The 21,688-nt window shown below is 47.3% G+C and overlaps 1 protein-coding gene across 3 annotated transcripts in view; it reads right to left on the bottom strand.

Annotated features, from left to right (window-relative positions):
- The window catches only part of LOC122216453 (xanthine dehydrogenase/oxidase-like), a 64,702-nt gene that overhangs the window by 20,300 nt on the left and 22,714 nt on the right, over positions 1-21,688 (bottom strand). For all 3 annotated transcript variants that reach the window (XM_042933313.1, XM_042933312.1, XM_042933314.1), the window contains exons 12-21: positions 20,988-21,081; positions 19,522-19,631; positions 17,032-17,216; positions 15,172-15,346; positions 13,368-13,451; positions 11,744-11,913; positions 9,530-9,653; positions 7,794-7,913; positions 7,230-7,326; positions 138-262 (exon numbers count right to left, since the gene is read on the bottom strand). In XM_042933313.1, coding sequence (XP_042789247.1) covers positions 138-262; positions 7,230-7,326; positions 7,794-7,913; positions 9,530-9,653; positions 11,744-11,913; positions 13,368-13,451; positions 15,172-15,346; positions 17,032-17,216; positions 19,522-19,631; positions 20,988-21,081 — 1,284 coding nt within the window. The remainder of the gene's footprint in view (positions 1-137; positions 263-7,229; positions 7,327-7,793; positions 7,914-9,529; positions 9,654-11,743; positions 11,914-13,367; positions 13,452-15,171; positions 15,347-17,031; positions 17,217-19,521; positions 19,632-20,987; positions 21,082-21,688) is intronic.

Below are 21,688 nucleotides of genomic sequence, written 5' to 3'. Positions count from 1 at the left end.
CAGGACCACTACCCTCAGATCCCCTTCTGGACCAGCCCAGATCTCCCTTTTCCCATGTCCTACATTGCCAGCTCCTAGTCGGCCAGAAGCTCCCCAGTGCCGTGCCCAGGCCCTGGAGCTGACCCACAGGACGGTACCTGGGTCTTCATGGTATTCTGTGTAGACACAAAGAGCTCCATCTCCCCTGCCTCGCCTCTGGGGACAGCGATGGTGCAGTGAGTCTCCAGGTAGAAGTGCTCTTGGCCACCAATGTACAACTCGCCTGGGGAGGCAATGTGACCCCCATGGTGATCCAGAGTTTGCTGAAGGAGAGTGCACTTCCCCAGGGCCCTGGGCAGCAACCAGCTGCTCACACACAGGTACCTCTAGTTCCCAGCAGGGGTGAAAAGGGTCTCAAAGCCTTAGCCACCTGGGGGAGCCAAATCCCCCACCCCAACAAAGAAACCAGAATGAGGAGGGTTCCGGAAGATGGCGGCGTAGGAGGACGCGGGGCTCACAGCGCGTCCTGCCGATCACTTAGATTCCACCTACACCTGCCTAAAGAACCCAGAAAACCGCCAGAGGATTAGCAGAAGGGAGTCTCCGGGGTCAAGCGCAGACTAGAGGCCCACGGAAGAGGGTAGGAAGGGCGGCGAGGCGGTGCGCTCTCCACGGACTGGCGGGAGGGAGCCGGGGCGGAGGGGCGGCTCGCCGGCCAAGCAGAGCCCCCGAGTCTGGCTGGCAAAAGCAGAGGGGCCGGACAGACTGTGTTCCGACAGCAAGCGCGACTTAGCGTCTGGGAGGTCATAAGTTAACAGCTCTGCTCGGAAAGCGGGAAGGCTGGAGGACAAAGGGAGGGAGAGCTGCTGAGCCCCCGGACGGCAGAGCTCAGCTTGGCGGGGAACAAAGGCGCCAGCGCCATCTCCCCCGCCCATCCCCCAGCCAAAATCCCAAAGGGAACCAGTTCCTGCCAGGGAACTTGCTCGCTCCGCGCAAACACCCAACTCTGTGCTTCTGCGGAGCCAAACCTCCGGCAGCGGATCTGACTCCCTCCCGCTGCCACAGGGCTCCTCCTGAAGTGGATCACCTAAGGAGAAGCGAGCTAAGCCTGCCCCTCCAGCCCCCGTGCACCTTGCCTACCCACCCCAGCTAATACGCCAGATCCCCAGCAACACAAGCCTGGCAGTGTGCAAGTAGCCCAGACGGGACACGCCACCCCACAGTGAATCCCGCCCCTAGGAGAGGGGAAGAGAAGGCACACACCAGTCTGACTGTGGCCCCAGCAGTGGGCTGGGGGCAGACATCGGGTCGGACTGCGGCCCCGCCCACTAACTCCAGTTATACACCACAGCACAGGGGAAGTGCACTGCAGGTCCTCACCACGCCAGGGACTCTCCAAAATGACCAAACGGAAGAATTCCCCTCAGAAGAATCTCCAGGAAATAACAACAGCTAATGAACTGATCAAAAAGGATTTAAATAATATAACAGAAAGTGAATTTAGAATAATAGTCATAAAATTAATCGCTGGGCTTGAAAACAGTATACAGGACAGCAGAGAATCTCTTGCCACAAAGATCGAGGGACTAAGGAACAGTCACGAGGAGTTGAAAAACGCTTTAAACGAATTGCAAAACAAAATGGAATCCACGATGGCTCGGCTTGAAGAGGCAGAGGAGAGAATAGGTGATCTAGAAGATAAAGTTATGGAGAAAGAGGAAGCTGAAAGAAAGAGAGATAAAAAAATCCAGGAGTATGAGGGGAAAATTAGAGAACTAAGTGATACACTAAAAAAAAATAATATACGCATAATTGGTATCCCAGAGGAGGAAGAGAGAGGGAAGGGTGCTGAAGGGGTACTTGAACAAATTATAGCTGAGAACTTCCCTGAACTGGGGAAGGAAAAAGGCATTGAAATCCAAGAGGCACAGAGAACTCCCTTCAGACGTAACTTGAATCGATCTTCTGCACGACATATCATAGTGAAACTGGCAAAATACAAGGATAAAGAGAAAATTCTGAAAGCAGCAAGGGATAAACATGCCCTCACATATAAAGGGAGACCTATAAGACTCGTGACTGATCTCTCCTTTGAAACTTGGCAGGCCAGAAAGGCTTGGCACGATATCTACAGTGTGCTAAACAGAAAAAATATGCAGCCGAGAATCCTTTATCCAGCAAGTCTGTCATTTAGAATAGAAGGAGAGATAAAGGTCTTCCCAAACAAACAAAAACTGAAGGAATTTGTCACCACGAAACCAGCCCTACAAGAGATCCTAAGGGGGATCCTGTGAGACAAAGTACCAGAGACATCACTACAAGCATAAAACATACAGACATCACAATGACTCTAAACCCATATCTTTCTATAATAACACTGAATGTAAATGGATTAAATGCGCCAACTAAAAGACATAGGGTATCAGAATGGATAAAAAAACAAGACCCATCTATTTGCTGTCTACAAGAGACTCATTTTAGATCTGAGGACACCTTTAGATTGAGAGTGAGGGGATGGAGAACTATTTATCATGCTCCTGGAAGCCAAAAGAAAGCTGGAGTAGCCATACTTATATCAGACAAACTAGACTTTAAATTAAAGGCTGTAACAAGAGATGAAGAAGGGCATTATATAATAATCACAGGGTCTATCCACCAGGAAGAGCTAACTATTATAAATGTCTATGCGCCAAATACCCGAGCCCCCAGATATATAAAACAATTACTCATAAACATAAGCAACCTTATTGATAAGAATGTGGTCATTGCAGGGGACTTTAACACCCCACTTACAGAAATGGATAGATCATCTAGACACACAGTCAATAAAGAAACAAGGGACCTGAATGATACATTGGATCAGATGGACTTGACAGATATATTTAGAACTCTGCATCCCAAAGCAACAGAATATACTTTCTTCTCGAGTGCACATGGAACATTCTCCAAGATAGATCATATACTGGGTCACAAAACAGCCCTTCATAAGTTTACAAGAATTGAAATTATACCATGCATACTTTCAGACCACAATGCTATGAAGCTTGAAATCAACCACAGGAAAAAGTCTGGAAAACCTCCAAAAGCATGGAGGTTAAAGAACACCCTACTAACGAATGAGTGGGTCAACCAGGCAATTAGAGAAGAAATTAAAACATATATGGAAACAAACGAAAATGAAAATACAACAATCCAAATGCTTTGGGACGCAGCGAAGGCAGTCCTGAGAGGAAAATACATTGCAATCCAGGCCTATCTCAAGAAACAAGAAAAATCCCAAATACAAAATCTAACAGCACACCTAAAGGAAATAGAAGCAGAACAGCAGAGGCAGCCTAAACCCGGCAGAAGAAGAGAAATCATAAAGATCAGAGCAGAAATAAACAATATAGAATCTAAAAAAACTGTAGAGCAGATCAACGAAACCAAGAGTTGGTTTTTTGAAAAAATAAACAAAATTGACAAACCTCTAGCCAGGCTTCTCAAAAAGAAAAGGGAGATGACCCAAATAGATAAAATCATGAATGAAAATGGAATGATTACAACCAATCCCTCAGAGATACAAACAATTATCAGGGAATACTATGAAAAATTATATGCCAGCAAATTGGACAACCTGGAAGAAATGGACAAATTTCTAAACACCCACACTCTTCCAAAACTCAATCAGGAGGAAATAGAAAGCTTGAACAGACCCATAACCAGCGAAGAAATTGAATCGGTTATCAAAAATCTCCCAACAAATAAGAGTCCAGGACCAGATGGCTTCCCAGGGGAGTTCTACCAGACATTTAAAGCAGAGATAATACCTATCCTTCTCAAGCTATTCCAAGAAATAGAAAGGGAAGGAAAACTTCCAGACTCATTCTATGAAGCCAGTATTACTTTGATTCCTAAACCAGACAGAGACCCAGTAAAAAAAGAGAACTACAGGCCAATATCCCTGATGAATATGGATGCAAAAATTCTTAATAAGATACTAGCAAATCGAATTCAACAGCATATAAAAAGAATTATTCACCATGATCAAGTGGGATTCATTCCTGGGATGCAGGGCTGGTTCAACATTCGCAAATCGATCAACGTGATACATCACATTAACAAAAAAAAAGAGAAGAACCATATGATCCTGTCAATCGATGCAGAAAAGGCCTTTGACAAAATCCAGCACCCTTTCTTAATAAAAACCCTTGAGAAAGTCGGGATAGAAGGAACATACTTAAAGATCATAAAGGCCATTTATGAAAAGCCCACAGCTAACATCATCCTCAACGGGGAAAAACTGAGAGCTTTTTCCCTGAGATCAGGAACACGACAGGGATGCCCACTGTCACCACTGCTGTTTAATATAGTGCTGGAAGTTCTAGCATCAGCAATCAGACAACAAAAGGAAATCAAAGGCATCAAAATTGGCAAAGATGAAGTCAAGCTTTCGCTTTTTGCAGATGACATGATATTATACATGGAAAATCCGATAGACTCCACCAAAAGTCTGCTAGAACTGATACATGAATTCAGCAAAGTTGCAGGATACAAAATCAATGTGCAGAAATCAGTTGCATTCTTATACACTAACAATGAAGCAACAGAAAGACAAATGAAGAAACTGATCCCATTCACAATTGCACCAAGAAGCATAAAATACCTAGGAATAAATCTAACCAAAGATGTAAAAGATCTGTATGCTGAAAACTATAGAAAGCTTATGCAGGTAATTGAAGAAGATATAAAGAAATGGAAAGACATTCCGTGCTCATGGATTGGAAGAATAAATATTGTCAAAATGTCAATACTACCCAAAGCTATCTACACATTCAATGCAATCCCAATCAAAATTGCACCAGCATTCTTCTCAAAGCTAGAACAAGCAATCCTAAAATTCATATGGAACCACAAAAGGCCCCGAATAGCCAAAGTAATTTTGAAGAAGAAGACCAAAGCAGGAGGCATCACAATCCCAGACTTTAGCCTCTACTACAAAGCTGTCATCATCAAGACAGCATGGTATTGGCATAAAAACAGACACATAGACCAATGGAATAGAATAGAAACCCCAGAACTAGACCCACAAACGTATGGCCAACTCATCTTTGACAAAGCAGGAAAGAACATCCAATGGAAAAAAGACAGTCTCTTTAACAAATGGTGCTGGGAGAACTGGACAGCAACATGCAGAAGGTTGAAACTAGACCACTTTCTCACACCATTCACAAAAATAAACTCAAAATGGATAAAGGACCTGAATGTGAGACAGGAAACCATCAAAACCTTAGAGGAGAAAGCAGGAAAAGACCTCTCTGACCTCAGCCGTAGCAATCTCTTACTCGGCACATCCCCAAAGGCAAGGGAATTAAAAACAAAAGTGAATTACTGGGACCTTATGAAGATAAAAAGCTTCTGCACAGCAAAGGAAACAACCAACAAAACTAAAAGGCAACCAACGGAATGGGAAAAGATATTTGCAAATGACACATCGGACAAAGGGCTAGTATCCAAAATCTATAAAGAGCTCATCAAACTCCACACCCGAAAAACAAATAACCCAGTGAAGAAATGGGCAGAAAACATGAATAGACACTTCTCTAAAGAAGACATCCGGATGGCCAACAGGCACATGAAAAGATGTTCAACGTCGCTCCTTATCAGAGAAATACAAATCAAAACCACACTCAGATACCACCTCACGCCAGTCAGAGTGGCCAAAATGAAGAAATCAGGAGACTATAGATGCTGGAGAGGATGTGGAGAAACAGGAACCCTCTTGCACTGTTGGTGGGAATGCAAATTGGTGCAGCCGCTCTGGAAAGCAGTGTGGAGGTTCCTCAGAAAATTAAAAATAGACCTACCCTATGACCCAGCAATAGCACTGCTAGGAATTTATCCAAGGGATACAGGAGTACTGATGCATAGGGGCACCTGTACCCCAATGTTTATAGCGGCACTCTCAACAATAGCCAAATTATGGAAAGAGCCTAAATGTCCATCAACTGATGAATGGATAAAGAAATTGTGGTTTATATACACAATGGAATACTACGTGGCAATGAGAAAAAATGAAATATGGCCTTTTGTAGCAACATGGATGGAACTGGAGAGTGTGATGCTAAGTGAAATAAGCCATACAGAGAAAGACAGATACCATATGGTTTCACTCTTATGTGGATCCTGAGAAACATAACAGAAACCCATGGGGGAGGGGAAGGAAAAAAAAAAAAAAAAGAGGTTAGAGTGGGAGAGAGCCAAAGCATTAGAGACTGTTAAAAACTGAGAACAAACTGAGGGTTGATGGGGGGTGGGAGGGAGGGCAGGGTGGGAGGGAGGGCAGGGTGGGTGATGGGTATTGAGGAGGGCACCTTTTGGGATGAGCACTGGGTGTTGTATGGAAACCAATTTGACAGTAAATTTCATATATTAAAAAATAAAAAAAAATAAAAATAAAAAAATAAAAAATAAAAAAAAATAAAAAAAAAAAAAAAAAAAGAAACCAGAATGATACCAAAATGCATCAGGCATGAAGCTTTCTTTCACTGCAGACCTTCAAACTCTTTGGTAAAATTTGGAGAATGGTAAAGAAGGAATTAACAGATGTGACTGAAAAGCTAAAAATGAGAGCACCTTCTGGAACGGAAGCTATTAGGCCAGTTGGAGAGTTGACTCACCAGTGGCTTAGGAATACACTATGGACAATGTAGGAAACAATACCCAAAGGGATGTCACCAGCAGACGGGTGCCCCACAGGCCCACAGGGAGGGCCAGGACCTGTAGCCACTAATTCCCCAGACAGCCTTCCCAGCTACCCAGAACCACATACACATATGTAAACTAGAGACAGGAGGTGGACATTAAGATGGCAGAGGGTCTAGGGGCACCTGGGTGGCTCAGTCAATGAAGCGTTCGACTTCGGCTCAGGTCATGATCCTGGTTGGTGAGTTCGAGCCCTTCGTAGGGCTCTGTGCAGACAGCTCAGAGCCTGGAGCCTGCTTCCAAATCTGTGTCTCCCTCTCTCTCTACCCCTCCCCAGCCTATGCTCTCTCTCTCTCTCTCTCTCTCAAAAATAAATAAACATTTAAATTTTAAAAAAATGAGAGAGGGTCTTTCCCTGCCAATTGTCCACTATTTTGCTACAAACATCAGGAGGACTCTTCTGTTAAAAATTCACTCCCCTGCTCCAGGACTCAAGGTCCAGCTCTTGAATTTAATTCATAAACCAGGGCCAGCCCATACCCCAGGACTATATGGCACGGCCGTACCTGAAACAATGTTGTCTGCTTCCGAAAACCCCTTCGTGAGGTTTCCTTTCTCTATCTTCAGCTCAGGCTCATAAAAGGAGTCTTTTGCTATAGCATCCTGAGGACCACAAAGACGATTCAGTGACCAGACTTTCAGGAGAAGGAAGGTCATTCCCACCAGAGGGAAGAGAGGTTGTTGCAACCACCCTCCCTCTTCTCACACAGGCATCTGTACAAGGGTCCTACACAGACTTCAAGTAAGCTTGCATGTAGCCTGGGGCCATGTGCCTCCATTTCCTCAGAGATAGTTGGACACGCTTGGATCTTGAGGAAAAGTAGAGTCCCTCAAGGAACCAATGGGAGCTGGCATTGGAAGGAGGGACCTAGTCTGGCCTCTGGCAGACTGAGTCTGGGATCATGATGGGGAAGTTTTCCAAAGAACACACAATCCTGGGGCTGAAGGGTTTACCTCTTCCTGTCTAATCGAATCCCACCTGCTGCTGGAACCCCCTCTAAAGTATCCCAGTAAAGGCGCCTCCAGGGACAGGGGGCTCACCCCTCCCCATGCAGTCCTTTCTCAGTTACCTCTATTGTGATAATGGCTGGAAGATCTTCATAGGTGATTCTCACCGCTTGAGCAGCTCTCTGGGCATGTTCTCGGGTGTCGGTGACCACAGCACCAATGATGTGCCCAATGCAAGTCACCTGGGAACCGAGCCAAACTGTTAAAGCATATAATGCACTCCTCATGAAGCAAACGATTTTGGATTGCCCAAAAGGTGAAGGAAGTCCTTGCCCCCACAGTTTCCTTAAGGGACATCCAGGAATGCCTCTGGGATCTTGGCATGTCTTTGTCCTACTGTTTGGGATTATGTGCTTCTTCATTGAGGATTTAGAAGTAGTGGAACTGGACTAGGACTTGGAGATCACGAGTATCAAGATGGCAAACTCGCTTTATCTCAGGGACCAATTTCATGATTTACCGCTGGCAGCTTGTTGAGAAGTTGCCCAGGATGGAAAGTGGTGATTGATTAGTCATGTCGCCGTGAGCAGAATGGATGGTATGGAAGCATGAAGTCTATTTGTTGACTCAGATGCACTCCAACACCCTTGTTCTTCAGGTCAAGAGACGCAGACCCAGAAGACAAGATCATAGTCTTGCCTTGGCTCATTAATAGACCATGACTAAATCTCAGGCCCTGGCTTCCAGTTCCATTTTCTTTCTAGCACCCCTCTCCCTTTGAATTTCTGTTTCCAGATTTACACCTAAAGTTTCTCAAAGGCAGCAATCATGTCTTGCACTTCATCTAGATGCCCAGAAGCAGTATTTCCCAAATTTGGGTTCTCAGACTTGATAAATAAACCAGTTTTTGTTAGATTTTCAGAACAATGATTGTCATTTTCTCACCACTTAATGATTCCATTCCTTCAGAGGCATTTTTCTTCCAAAAATCCCCAAACATGAACCAAAAAAAAATTGTCCAACTCATCACTTTGCAATATGAGGTTTCTGACAGTAGAAAGCCATACTGTCTCTGATAGTTATCTCTTGAGGACCCAGTTGAGTTGTTAACTTAATTGATTGGGCTGTGGTGGTTTATCCCAGCTAATTCTCACTAACCATCATGTTAGCAGTAGTCTTAGAGGTTCTCGAAATTTGCAAAAGCAATTTGTTCTCTTGTTAAATGGAGTCCTTGTGTCTCATAGTTGTAGTTTTTTATTCTCTCTTTCTCTTGTACATTAATAATAAAGTGAATATGCCCTTAGGCAACGCCAACTCATCTCCAATTTGCATTTGAACTGTATTAAAATTGTCAAGTGACTTCCACCTTGAAAGTTTCGAAACATGTATGCGTGCGTGTGTGTGTGTCAAAACTCCATATATGCTTGATATCAATAGATGAATTTTCATGTAAGTGAATTTTCAATACACATAGTGACAACATTGTGATTTTTATTCTGGTAGTTTGTTTACCATATTTTTATTTTCTTTTCACAAAGGAGCTATTTATCCCCTGAAGAACCTAACTGGCAGTTTAAAAAATAATCACCAGTCTTGTTTTAATACCAGTTTGGCCTGGAGTCATCCTAACATGTGCAACAAGCCACCAACAATGAAATAAACAAGTAAACATAAGTGAAAGTTAAAAGTGTCACCAGACCGATTCCATCCCTGTACTGATCGCCCTGCACGATGAAGGCCACAGTATGTACCAATGTGTAATCTTTTTAAGATTAAGGATTTGGAGGAATGAGCACAAACTGAAACTCAAGTGCCCATTCCACTAACTTCATATCTAAAAACAAAATCCAACACATACCTTATCCTTTGCAAATACCATTTCATCATTACCAATTCCAGTTATATTACTCCCGGGAACATCATCAGCAGAGATAAAGCAGACAAACCCTGGCACCTTCTGAGCTTCTGAAGTATCTATGGACCTGCAAGAATGAGCACAGTGAGGGGCCCAGGTGGGAAACTGAAGCAGAAGACCCACCACCAACTGGATACCACTGTCCTCATGTTGATTTTTCCTCCACTCAAATTCCTTCCTTCTCCATCCACTAGTCTATGCTATCCTTTCCAGATTCTATATTCTATCCTAGCCTACATTCCATAGGCTATCCTACCCTATCCTATTCTGCAAATGCTCATGAAATACGTACCCTGTGAAGGCCACCATGCTGAGTGCTGTGGAGAACAAAAAATGAACAGGACAGGCCCACCCCCATGGACCTTCTACTACGGAACCACATCACAGTGAGTAGCATTTACTCTTGAGAGCTCCAGCTCATACCCACATCACAGCTAATACCCACACAGAATCAGCACTTTTGGGCCCTTGCTGCACCACTGATCGAATGTCCCTGAACATCGTCACACAGTCAAATTTGTCTCCCCACCTTCATGAAGCTATCCCAGAAGAGCAGGGCAGCCCGGCCATCATCAGGCCCGAGAGGGAGAACACCTGGAGACTGTTTCACTAATAACAGTCTCTACTATGTTCTGCTCACTATGGCCCGGGCCCCCAAGGGGAGATAGAGCAGAGGCACCTCACAGAAAGGTATGGAAACCACTCTGAAGGGCCGAGCAACTTCCAACAGGCAAACCTCACCAGAGCCCAGAACGTCATCATCATTATCCTCCTTCTACTTTTGGGGCAACTCAAGCTCAGTGAAATTGAGCAGCTTTTCCAAAGTCACCCAGCAGAGAGCAACGTAGGTGGGATTAGGACTGAGGTTAGGTTATGAAGAGCCAAAGCCAGGTCCTCGCTTCTTTCCAAGTGCACGCAGCCGGGAAAGTCCAGGTCACTGCCGTTACTACAGAGCCCCCCACCCTCCTCCATCCATTCACACATCGTTCAGATGGAGCAAAGAACGTAGACAATGTGGATCGTGGCCAGTGTGGTCAGTGTGGGCTCAAGACAAGGATAAAGCAAATGAATTTACCCTAGAGATGGCAACCACATCGTCTGAAACAGTTTTTTCAGAGAGCTGGAAGACTTTACTTACCTGTTAAGTTTTCTCGGTGTCCAGGTTACCATTCCTGCAGCCTGTCTCCAGGCAGCTAGGAGCGGCAGAGGGAAAAACCAATGATGGGGAGACGGGATCCCTAATCCCAGCAGTGGCAGCGCCCAAGGGAGGGTTTCTCCTAGCTGCTCTGTTCAACAGGATATGTGTCTGATGCCCACCAGGAGATCAATGCAGTCTCTGGCCTGAACATCAAGAGGCAGCACAGCTCGGCTGCTAATGCTGCCTGGCTTCAAACTCCCGCTTCGCTGCTTACCAACTCTGTGACCTCGGGCACGTAACTTACCGCCCTTGTGCCTCAGCTTCCTCATCTGGAACATGGGGATCATAACAGGACCTGCCTGTAGGGTTGTTGTGAGGAGTAAAGCTGCCAATGTATGGAAAATGCTTTAAAGGCCACAGCAAATATTAAGTGCCACATGAGTGTTGGGTATTACTATTATTATAGAAGTGGCGATGCTTGTCATTTGGGCTCTCCAAATTCAACAGACGGGCACAGGTGGCTCTTCTCTGCTAGGTCCTTGCAGACTCTGTCACTGATCATCATGAAAACACCCGGCTATGAATAGAGAAACTGTGAGCTTAGGCATCCCAGGCCAAGGTCACAGCTGGTAAACACTGGAACAGAGACTCGATCCCGGGTCGGTCTGACTCTAACGCCACGCTCTTCCCCTTAGTGCTGACTCAAGTTCTCCTGAAATACTGCATTGAAGTTTAGCCCAATATCAAAGTGCAGAGCTGACCTGCTCCTGTTAAAAGCTCCTCACTGCTTTTTGGCTCAAGTGCAATGTCCCGGTTCAGCATTCCGAGGCTCTCCTGTTCTGGCCCCTGCCTGTGCCTCCAACAGCATCCCCTCACCCTGCCAGGCACCACTGAGTCCCTAACCTCTCCCGCTCCTCTCCAGGCTGGTTTTCAGGTGAGTTCCCAGTCCCTCTCTAGACTGGAAGGCCCTGGAGGAGCTTCCCAGCACCCTCCTCCCTCAGGATATTTACTCCACTCACTTGATCTTGGCGTGGGCCCGGGTGCTGGTGACCAACCGGAGGGACAGCTCATTCTCGTAGCGAGGGATGTCGTCACAGTACACGGCCTCCCCAGACGCTTGCATGGCCGCGGCCAGGTGGGGCAGGGGCCGACCCACCATGTCCTCCTCGCACTGACCCTTGGGCACCTCCTGGAACAACATGGTCATCAGTCAAGCTGAGCTGCATAAGACACTGTTTCCCTACAGGCCTGGGGAAACTGCAGGGAGCTTCAGGCCAAAGCAAACCTGAGTGAAGACGGAGGAGGCAGGAGGGACACAGGGCAAAGGAACAGACCGGCAGAGCAGAGGTGGTCACAGTGTCCCCATACGGGGGGAAAAATAAATAACTAAAGAAGAACCTCAATGTGCACTCGTGGGGGGTGGAGTAAAAAGCTGGTGCTACGTGCATCCAATCAAACAGTATGCAACTATTAAGACATACTTTTGAAGACTTTAAATTAGAAGGCAAGAATGTTCACATTACATGTAAACACAGGACAGAAACCATTGTGTGTGCGTATGATGATTTGAATTCTGTAGGAAAAATATGTATGTTATAAACATAGCATGTCAATGTCCATATATGCAAAGGAAAAAAAGGAAAGAAGTCAACAAAAATATCATGATTTTCTCTTGGAGGTGGGATCTTGGGTCATTTTCGTTTCTTCTTTATATCTTTCTGTACTTGCCAAAGTGTTCCAAAATGGATTTGTAACAAAATTCTGTTGTATGTGGTTTTTCAAAGACATAATAATAATGGCTAACATGTCACTGAGTATTTAATATATCCCAGGAGCTAATCTAAGCTATTTACTTTTACTAACACATTAAATCCTCAGAACCATCCTAGGAAACAGGTGCCATCATGGGGACACTTGCAGGTGGGCATAATTAACTTGCCCAAAAGCCACAGAGAGGAAGTGACTTGTCGAAGGTTACACAGTTACAAACTGGCAGAGTTTGAATTCAAGTCCTGGCAGTGGAGCCCAGAGTTCACACTCTGGACCACTAGCCTCTACTGCATGGTTCCACAAATTGTGGCCTGTGGGCCAAATCTGGCCCACTGCCTGCTTCTATAAATAAAGTTTTCTTGGTACATACCACACACATTCATTTATGTATTACCTCTGGTTGCTCTTATGCTATAATGACAAAGTTGAGGAGCATCAACTGAAACTATAGGGCCCACAAAACCCAAAGTGTCTACAGAGAAAGTTGACCCTTTACCTAGTGCTTCTCAAAAACTTGCCATTGACAGAAAGTTGTTGTTTTGTTGTTATGGCCAGGAGAACTCCTGGCTTTGCACATCAGCCCCACAGAGGCACCAGAAAAGACAAAATCGGGACAACAGGTTTTTTTTTATTCTTTAAGGAGCAGGTGAAGATGAGAGTAATCTCAAGAGAGACAAAATTTAGGTACGGAAGGAGGAAAAGAGCTTCATTGACATTAATACGATTCCCATTTTCTTCACCGGATATTTATGCAAAGCAGTAGGAGCTTTAAGCACCTACATACGACTCAAGTCAGTCATTCACCAAAGGTCAGCATCATCTGATGTGCCCTGCAAGGGCCTGTCATATCAGCCATACATCAGGTATACTCACTTGGAAGAGCTGGACGTTGGCTGGAGGGTCTTTCTGAAAGAGTAAGGTGGCACTGGCATGGGTGGGGTCCAGCTTGCCGCACTTCTGTGGAGGTAAGTTAACAGTAGTGATCATGACTAGTTCTATCATTGATCCCACCCTTGGTTGTCCTCAAGTGGCAACAGTAACAACTGTTCCCCTCACCTCCTCATCGTACATGCCTCGTGCCGGCTGGATCTATCTCAACATCAGAACGTGGGCTCTGAGAGCCCAGCATTTTATAACAGCCTCGGGCCCCTTCCCACCCCTGCAGCCTGCATGGTGAATGTTTGTGCTTCCTCCAACACACCAAATGGTTTCCCTCCCTCCTGCATTTATTCACGCTGCTCTCTCTCTCTCCTTGCCTTGCTGGAAACCTTCTTCCTCCTCGTTTCTATGGGAAATATTTAATGATACGGAAAATGCGCACAATATAATCTCAACAGAATCAGGGGAAATGGAAAACTCTATATGCAGCATGACCCTAAATCTGTTTAGAAAATGATGTGTCCAGATCAAAAGATAGGAAGACGACAGGTATACAGAGAGAGGGATGGAAGGAGAGATAGAAAGAAAGAGAAAAGAGAGAATGACAGAAGACGGACAAATGAATGTAGGAAAAAGATCAGAGGAAAAAGCAAGACTAGTAGCAGTGGTTTCCTCTAGAATCTGAGAGAAAAGCTATTTAATTAAAAAGAAAAGTAATAAAAAAAGTATTTAATTTTTTATTTAAAAAGTTGAAATGTTTTTTATTTTCTATTTTAATTTTTAATATATTTCTGTATTTTTAAGTTTGCCACAGGAAATGTATTACTCTTATAATCAGAAAAAACTCAAGGTGCCTGGGTGGCTCAGTCAATTAAGCATCTGACCCTTGCTTTCAGCTCAGGTCATGATCTCACAGTTCTGAGGTCGAGCCCCACGTTGGGTTCTGTGCTGTCAGTGCAGAGCCTACTTGGGATTCTCTCTCTGCCCCTGCCCGCTCACGTGCATGCATGGACTCTCTCTCTCTATCCAACAAAATAAATAAACAAATGCTTTTTAAAAAGAAAAAGAAGAAAGCTATTAGGGATGCTTTTTAAAGAGGGATTTCTGTCTGCGGTCCCCACATCTGTGGAAGCTTCTCTCCTTTGCACTCCCCACGCCATCTGATCAGTTGTCACTCTAGGCTGGCCTTTAGTGATCACATTCTCTCCCACACGAGGCTGCCCCCGGGGCCAAGTGCAATGTTATGCATAGACGGTGCAAAGTAAATGCTTAATGAACCAATATGGGGAGCTGGGCTTCCGCTCAGCCACACCCTTTCCAGAATGCACACCCTCCCCGTGACCACTGTCTCCTGACTGTAGTGGCACCCGTTACATTCTCATTCCACCCTCTACCTTCTCATCTCACTCCACGTTCCATTCTAAGTACAAAACCACAGTTGAAACAGCTAGCCTGTCAAAAGGATCATCTGGTCTACCACCCAGATCAGCAGATTTCCCAACTGAGACTTAAAGAGAGTTGTGACCTATTCAAGTTTCAAGGGAGGTAACGATTCAGTCGGGACCAGAACCCTAGTCGTTGACGCCCAGTTCAGTGTTCTGCCTCTCAACCATCCCGTTGGTTCCCATCTCCATGTGGCTCCCTGGGCCGTGTGTCCTTGGAGCAAAGTCCTTAGATGTCAGAAGGGAGAAGCCAATTTACCACCTGGTCCACCGTACCCCTCCCTCAGACTGGCTTCCTAAATTCCCAAACAAAAGTCCTGCAGACAGTCTGTATCTTGCCCACACCCCACACTCACATCTTTCGAGTTCTGTATGCCCAGTTTCTGAAGCACTGTCAGGTAGAACTTGAAGAAGAAGCTGAGGGTGAGGGTACGCCGAAACTCCACCATGCCGCCAGGGGCGTCGGGGGCCAGGGACAACTCCTCCGCCAGGCCCGCACACACGTTCTGCAGCAGCTCCTCGTTCCAGAAACTGCCAGAGAGCAGAAGGCGGGAGAGCGCTCCTACTCAGCCATCAGAATCACTTGTGTGGGGTGGTAGGCACAGGGCCGTAGTCATATGAAACTTGGTTCAAAATTTGGCTTGGATACTTATACTTGTGTAACTTTAGGTAAGTTACTTGCTTGAGCCTTAGTTTCCTCATCTTTTTTAAAACACTTTTTTCAATGTTTCTCTGTTTTTGAGAGAGAGAGATGCAAGTCAAGCATGGGAGGGGCAGAGAGGGAGGGACACTAGGAATCTGAAGCAGGCTCCAGGCTCCGCACTGTCGGCACAGAGCCCGATGCGAGCTCAAACTCATGAGCCCTGAGATCATGACCCTGAGATCAAGCCAAAGTCAGACACTTAACCGAGTGAGGCACCCGGGCACCCCTCAGTTTCCTAAAATTTAAAACTAGACACAATTTGGGTGCCTTGATGGCTCAGTCGGTTGAGCACCCAACTCTTCATTTCCGCTCAGGTCAGCCCCACTTCTTAAGATTCTCTCTCTCTCTCTCTCTCTCTCTCTCTGTCTCTCGCTAAAATATAAAAATAAATATAAATAAATACATACATACAGAAATAATACAAATAAAAATAGACACAATGTTAAAACGACCACAAAATTATACTAACTAAATCTATTCAGTCCTTATAACGCCCTAAGCAATGTCCTCCGTGCTTTTTACGAAAGATCACTTTTCATTTCCATGTAAAAGTGTAGCATGTAAAAGTGTAGCATGGAAAATCTGTATACTCCTTTACCGATGAGGAAACTGAGGCACGGGAAGATTCGGCCAGCGCTGGGGAAGGGCTCGGGATAACTGCTGCCACACACTAGCCACGGTAGTAGGAGTAGCCACAGTCAGAGTGCAGCGGGAGGGGCAGCAGCAATACCGCAGGAGGGATACTAGCAGTGGCCAGAACAGGAGCAGCAGAAGTAACAGCCGTGGTAGAAGCAAAAGCAGAAGGCGTAGAAGTCGTGGAAAGAGGAACAGTGGTGAGAGCCGTAGCAGCAGCGCTGGCGACACTGTGACTAGTAGCGGGAGGAGCAGCAGAGGCACGACTGTGAGTCGTGGCGAGAGTCACGGTGGGGACACACACAACGGTGGCAGCAACAGCATTCACACAGTGGCAGCAGGAACGCTGTCGGCAGTACTCTCGGGAGGAGCCGCAGGAAGAGTAGAGCCGCAATACGAGCATCAGCGGTAGAGAGACTGCAGTGGTGGCATCGCTGGGAACAGCAGTGGAAGCCACAGCGGCAACACTAGTCCGAGGAGTGACGGTGGCAGAAACAGCAGCAGTGACAGCAGCGGGAAGAGTAGCAACAGAAGCAGCAGTACCAGTGTGAGTAGTGCCAGCCGCAGTAATTGCAGTAGAGGCCCAGCCGTGAGAGCAATGGCAACGGTGGCCGCTCGTGGCCGCAGCAACGGCGGGCCCAGCGGTACCAAGAGCAGCGGAGCCGTAGCAGGCAGGGTGGAACCAGCGCAGCAACAGCCATGCTACCAGGAATCGAGCTACGGGTAGCGGCAGTCAGGGTGGCAGCAGCGGTAACCCCGGTAAGGGCGGAAGTCATGGCTGTAGCGGGAGCAAGAGTAACGCCGCCGGCAGTCCCGGCAGCTAGCAGCACTGCGGGAGTCGGAGCGGCACTGGTCGTTTCACTCTGCCGGCAGCTCTCACTTTGCTATCTGCTTCCGCGTGGTCTTGAGGGCCGAGACGGTTCTGTCGTGCATTCCGCCGTAGCAAAGGGCCAGCTCCTTCACCTGCGCGGTTTCCGGGTTGAACAGGACCCTCATGCCGCTGGTCACCTTGGCGATGTCATCTTCTCTCCGAGAGGCCTGCTTAAAGGCTGAGAAATACTCACCCTGCAAAACAAGAGAAAGGTTCCTGCTTCTCCCCTGCATTTGCTACAACTGCAGATGGTGAGGCTGAAGCACGGGGGTGAAAGGGCAGGTGAAGGGACAGGGCCATGGCAACCCCGCAAGGGGCTGCCGGTGGGACTCAAAGATGTGGGCAGCGCCGACTGTCCCGTGCTCAGCACGAGGCCCGGACAACACTCCCAGGAGCCAGGAAAGGGGAGAAATTTCCCCTGTCGGTCAGGAACACCCAAAGTCAAGGAAAAGGAGAGCAGGGTTGGGAAGAGGAAAGACATGTTCACAAAGGCTGCTCAGGGTCCCCCAGCCCCCAGTCCTCCCATCCTGGCGCCCAGCTTCAGAGCCCACCCAGCCTCTCGGCTGTGCCCAAACCTCTGTTGGCTTAACTGCCTCTCGAGCAGATACAACGAGATGCCACCGGGAGTGTGAAATGCACCCTCACCCACGCCTGTGCACGTGCTCTCTCTAGCTTGTCTCTCCCACTGGTCTATTGTTCACGGTTAGAAACCTTGCTTCCTGAAAGAATGAACCACACTATGAAACACTAGCTCCCTTTGTGCTTTGAGCACACATTTCCCTCTGGGCTCCAGGCAGGCCCCGTCTGTCAGGATAGGAGGGCCGCGTGAGTCGCTTTCCAGGTAAGAACGATCTCATATCAAGCCCTTTCTGGCCAGGTTCTGCTTGAGGTCTGAACCCACCTGGCACCGCAAATTCTGATTAACGTCAAAGGCAGAGGCTTAAGGGAAGCGTTGTTGAGAAAGCCCAACGAGGCTCACTGTGGACGCCCACACTGGCCACAAGCTTCTGTTCAAAGAAGTCATCGGGCTTCCTCCTGACCATGACGCTAGTCCGGATTCCCGATGTCAAGCATGGCCCCGGGACCGTGAGCCTGGAGTCTGCGCTTGGTTCTGGAACAGGACTGTGCCAGTCCACGGTGACGTGTCCACTGGGGTGCCACGCCATGTCAGTGTCAGATTGGCAGCTGTCCTTTCTTGAGAAATCCTCCCTACTTCTGGGTATTAAAATCTCCTTTCTGTCATGACATGGTTTTTGTTTTTAAAGATTTTCTTCAGTGTATTTATTTATTTTTGAGAGAGAGACAGAATGAGCAGAGGAGGGACAGAGACAGAGAGAGAGGGACAGAAGATCTGAAGCGGGCTCTGTGCTGACAGCAGAGAGCCCAATGTGGGGCTTGCACTCACGAACCGTGAGATCGTGACCTGAGCTGAAGTCAGAAGCTTAGCTGACTGAGCCACCCAGGCGCCCCTATGAAATGTTTTTGGCTAATGTCCCTATCTGGCAAAATAAAAACTGGACTCTTGTATGCCTGTTCCCTCCTCCCTTCTCCAACTCATAATTAAAAAGAGGAAAATTTACTGATCTGTGAAATACAAAAAGTCTGGGAATCACTGCTCAAAATGGTCTATAAGGACAAGCTAGAAAATCAGTAAGAAACCACCTCAGGGACATCATGACTCTAATTTAATTAGCATTCTCATTAAGGGGGCCAAAATTAGCATGGGCGAACATGCCTCGTAATGCGCGCTCAAGCGCTACCTGGGTAAAACTCCTAATACTCTCCATCACAGCTGCTTTCCCAGCCTCACACAGATCACTTTTCTACACGGCCCATTATGGAATGTGTAGCTGGTGAGGGAGGAGAGAAAGGCACCTGGTGACGCCACCACGAGCCCCCAGGAACAACAGCGAGGCAGCCAGAAGTGCCCAGACTTGCCTCAACAGGACAGAAAAACTCCCATGAGCAGAAATGCAACCACGCCAACTCAGAGCAAGGTCAGCAAATAAACACCTCATCAACATGTGTGGGCCCGACCCACGGGCAGCCCCTCCACTCAGCGTGCAAGCCCCAGTCTCCTCTGACCTGGGGCAGAAGTGCTCAGTGGCTGGATGTGCTCTTGAAATCATGTTGCTAGCTACCAGATGGAGATCCCCACTGGTTTCTGGACATCGACCTGGAACCTTAGGCATACCTGATTTCAATCCTCACAATAACCTCCCGGGTAGGTAACACTGTGTCCGTTTACAGACGAACAAGCTGAAGCTCAGAAATCTGAAACGATTTGCCCATGATCACGTGCCATGAGTCCATGGAATGCCCTCTTCCCTGCCCTGAAGCTCTTCATTGCCCAGAGAACACTATGGCTGGTGAAAGGCAGTGTTCAGAGACTTTGTTAAAGTTGAGAGATGCTGAGCTTGGTCCCCGAGGCAGACTCCGGTCTCTTGTCTGGAGCCTCGCTGCGGTAAGAGTGACATGGGACGCTCCTGAGCAGCTCACCTCCCTGCTGTAGGGGATCTCGATGGAAAGCAGTATCTCCTCCGGAGCTAGCAGGGTCTTTCTGTACGCGGGGAAGAAGGTGTGATCCATCCGAACCGTCCTCCTGGTGCCTGTACACAGGCCGGATGCAGAGCGGCCAGTGTGAGAAAGCAGAGAACGAGGCACCGGTAAATTCCCCATCCTGGTCTCTGGTACCCACAGTCAGAGGGCAGTGCTGGCACAATTAGGGCCAAGGTCCTCCATCTAAAATCCTTACGCAGGGATGTGCTGGTGAATGTTTAACAATGGACTATGTGTGGGCGGAGGGAGTCCAGATTTGCAGTACTTGCTAATTTCTACGGTATCAATACTCCCACCATAGCCAATTTCAGGCTCCCGGAGTGACATCAGTGAACATGAAGTTGGAAAGAGGGTGGCAAAGAGTTGACACGACACACCTGCTGTCCTCTGAAAGGACTGCCTACAATGGTTGGCCATGGCTGTCTTCTGGGAACTTGCATTTCAGCAGATTCCCCGGTAAGATGACTGACTGTGTCTAAACTGTTCATACAAACAGCATGGTTTATGCTGAACATCTGCTTTCTGTCTGGGTGCCTGGGCTTTTGGTACCTGCCAAGAAGGGCTACGCAAACAACCCCCCAAAAAGCCCTAGCTGTTCAGTCTCTGACGAGCTTCCCCGGCAGACAACACTTCACGTGCGTTATCACAATGCAGCTTGTGACTGAGGGAATGATGTGTGTCCTGTGTGATGCCACCGGGAGAAGTCTCTGGAAGCTTGTGCCTGGATTCCTCCAGACTGTGCCCCAGGTCCCTCCTCACTTTGCCAAGTTTACTTTGTGTCCTCCCACTTAATAAGTCATAGCCATAAGTATGACGATAGGCTGAGTCCTGGGAGTCCTCCCTGACTTCCTAGGAGTCATCAAAACTGGGATGGTCTCGAGGACCCTCCAACAAGGACGGTGCATAGCAGCATATCATTACTTAGCATTTCCACTCTACAGATATAACAGATGGGAATAACTCTAAGGGCATGGGCAATAGTAAAATAAACTCAAATATTAGGACGTGATGAATTTTGAGCACTTATTACCTTTATTTTTAATGTAATTTATTTTATTGTAAGTTTCTACAATTCAATTTTTAATAATGGCCATGTCTATCAAACACTCACAGACTCCCTGAAAATCCAGCTGTGGGCTGTGGCGAGCCAGTGCATTCTGGCTCTAGCACACTACTAGGTAAGGCTTCTAGGTGACAGATCCTGTTGGGAATTCTTAATAAGGAAATGGTCTGGCTCTCCTGGCCCCCACTCTGGGTATATCTCCCTTGCAGTTCCCAGGGATCCAAACCTTAGGACGGCTGGGTCATTGAATTGTGGGCCCTGTCTCTCCAAAAAGTCACCTATCTTGTGAGCCTTCTCCCCCGTGGGGCCCTCTTTCCTGACTTCTGCATGACGTAGCTCTCACCTGTGGACACGATGGTCAGCTTGGCCCCACTGGCCATGAACACAGGGTTGAGGTCAGAGATGGGGCTGGCGGTGATGATGTTCCCTCCGATGGACTAGAACAAGCAGAGAGTGTGCGTGAGAGCCCAGCCCACCCAGGAAAACCTTGCTCTCACAGCAGGCTGCAGAACACAGGGCAGGTGGGGGACACCTGCTCACTGAAGGCACAAGACCGGCGGAACTCAAGCATCTAGAACCACGTGCAAAACCTGAGATCCGAACACTTGGGATTGGATCTCAGCTCTAAAATTTACTCGTCGGTAATGTGGGTCAGCTCCTTGAAATCTGCTCAATTTCATCCAAACTTTTTCTGAAAGGGTTGAGGTGGTTTATCACATGATGCAAGCAAATACTTCCTGGAAGTAGATCCCCACCCAGCTGGAGAATTTAGTGGAGCTTTCTGAGCTTCTGTCTACTCAGCCACAATCAGAGGTGTCAGATGCTTGCGGTAGGGTGAGGGAACGGGGTGGGGGCTGTTTCCTTTGGGTTTTGTTCTAATTGAAAACAACAAAATAGAATGGACGGGGTGGCTTTCCTTCCCCCACCCCCACCCCCGCCAACCCTACACCGTCAGCTGTTGTGAGCCGCCAATGGTCCTGGGTGTGTGAATGCCGCTAGCAAATGGGGAACCTGGGGGCTAGTCTGGAGTTTAGTTGTGAACAG

This window comes from Panthera leo, chromosome A3, assembly GCF_018350215.1.
Source record: "Panthera leo isolate Ple1 chromosome A3, P.leo_Ple1_pat1.1, whole genome shotgun sequence".
Lineage (NCBI taxonomy): Eukaryota > Metazoa > Chordata > Mammalia > Carnivora > Felidae > Panthera > Panthera leo.
The sequence above is the reverse complement of the archived record's forward strand: the minus strand, read 5'-3'. Positions and strand labels throughout refer to the sequence as shown.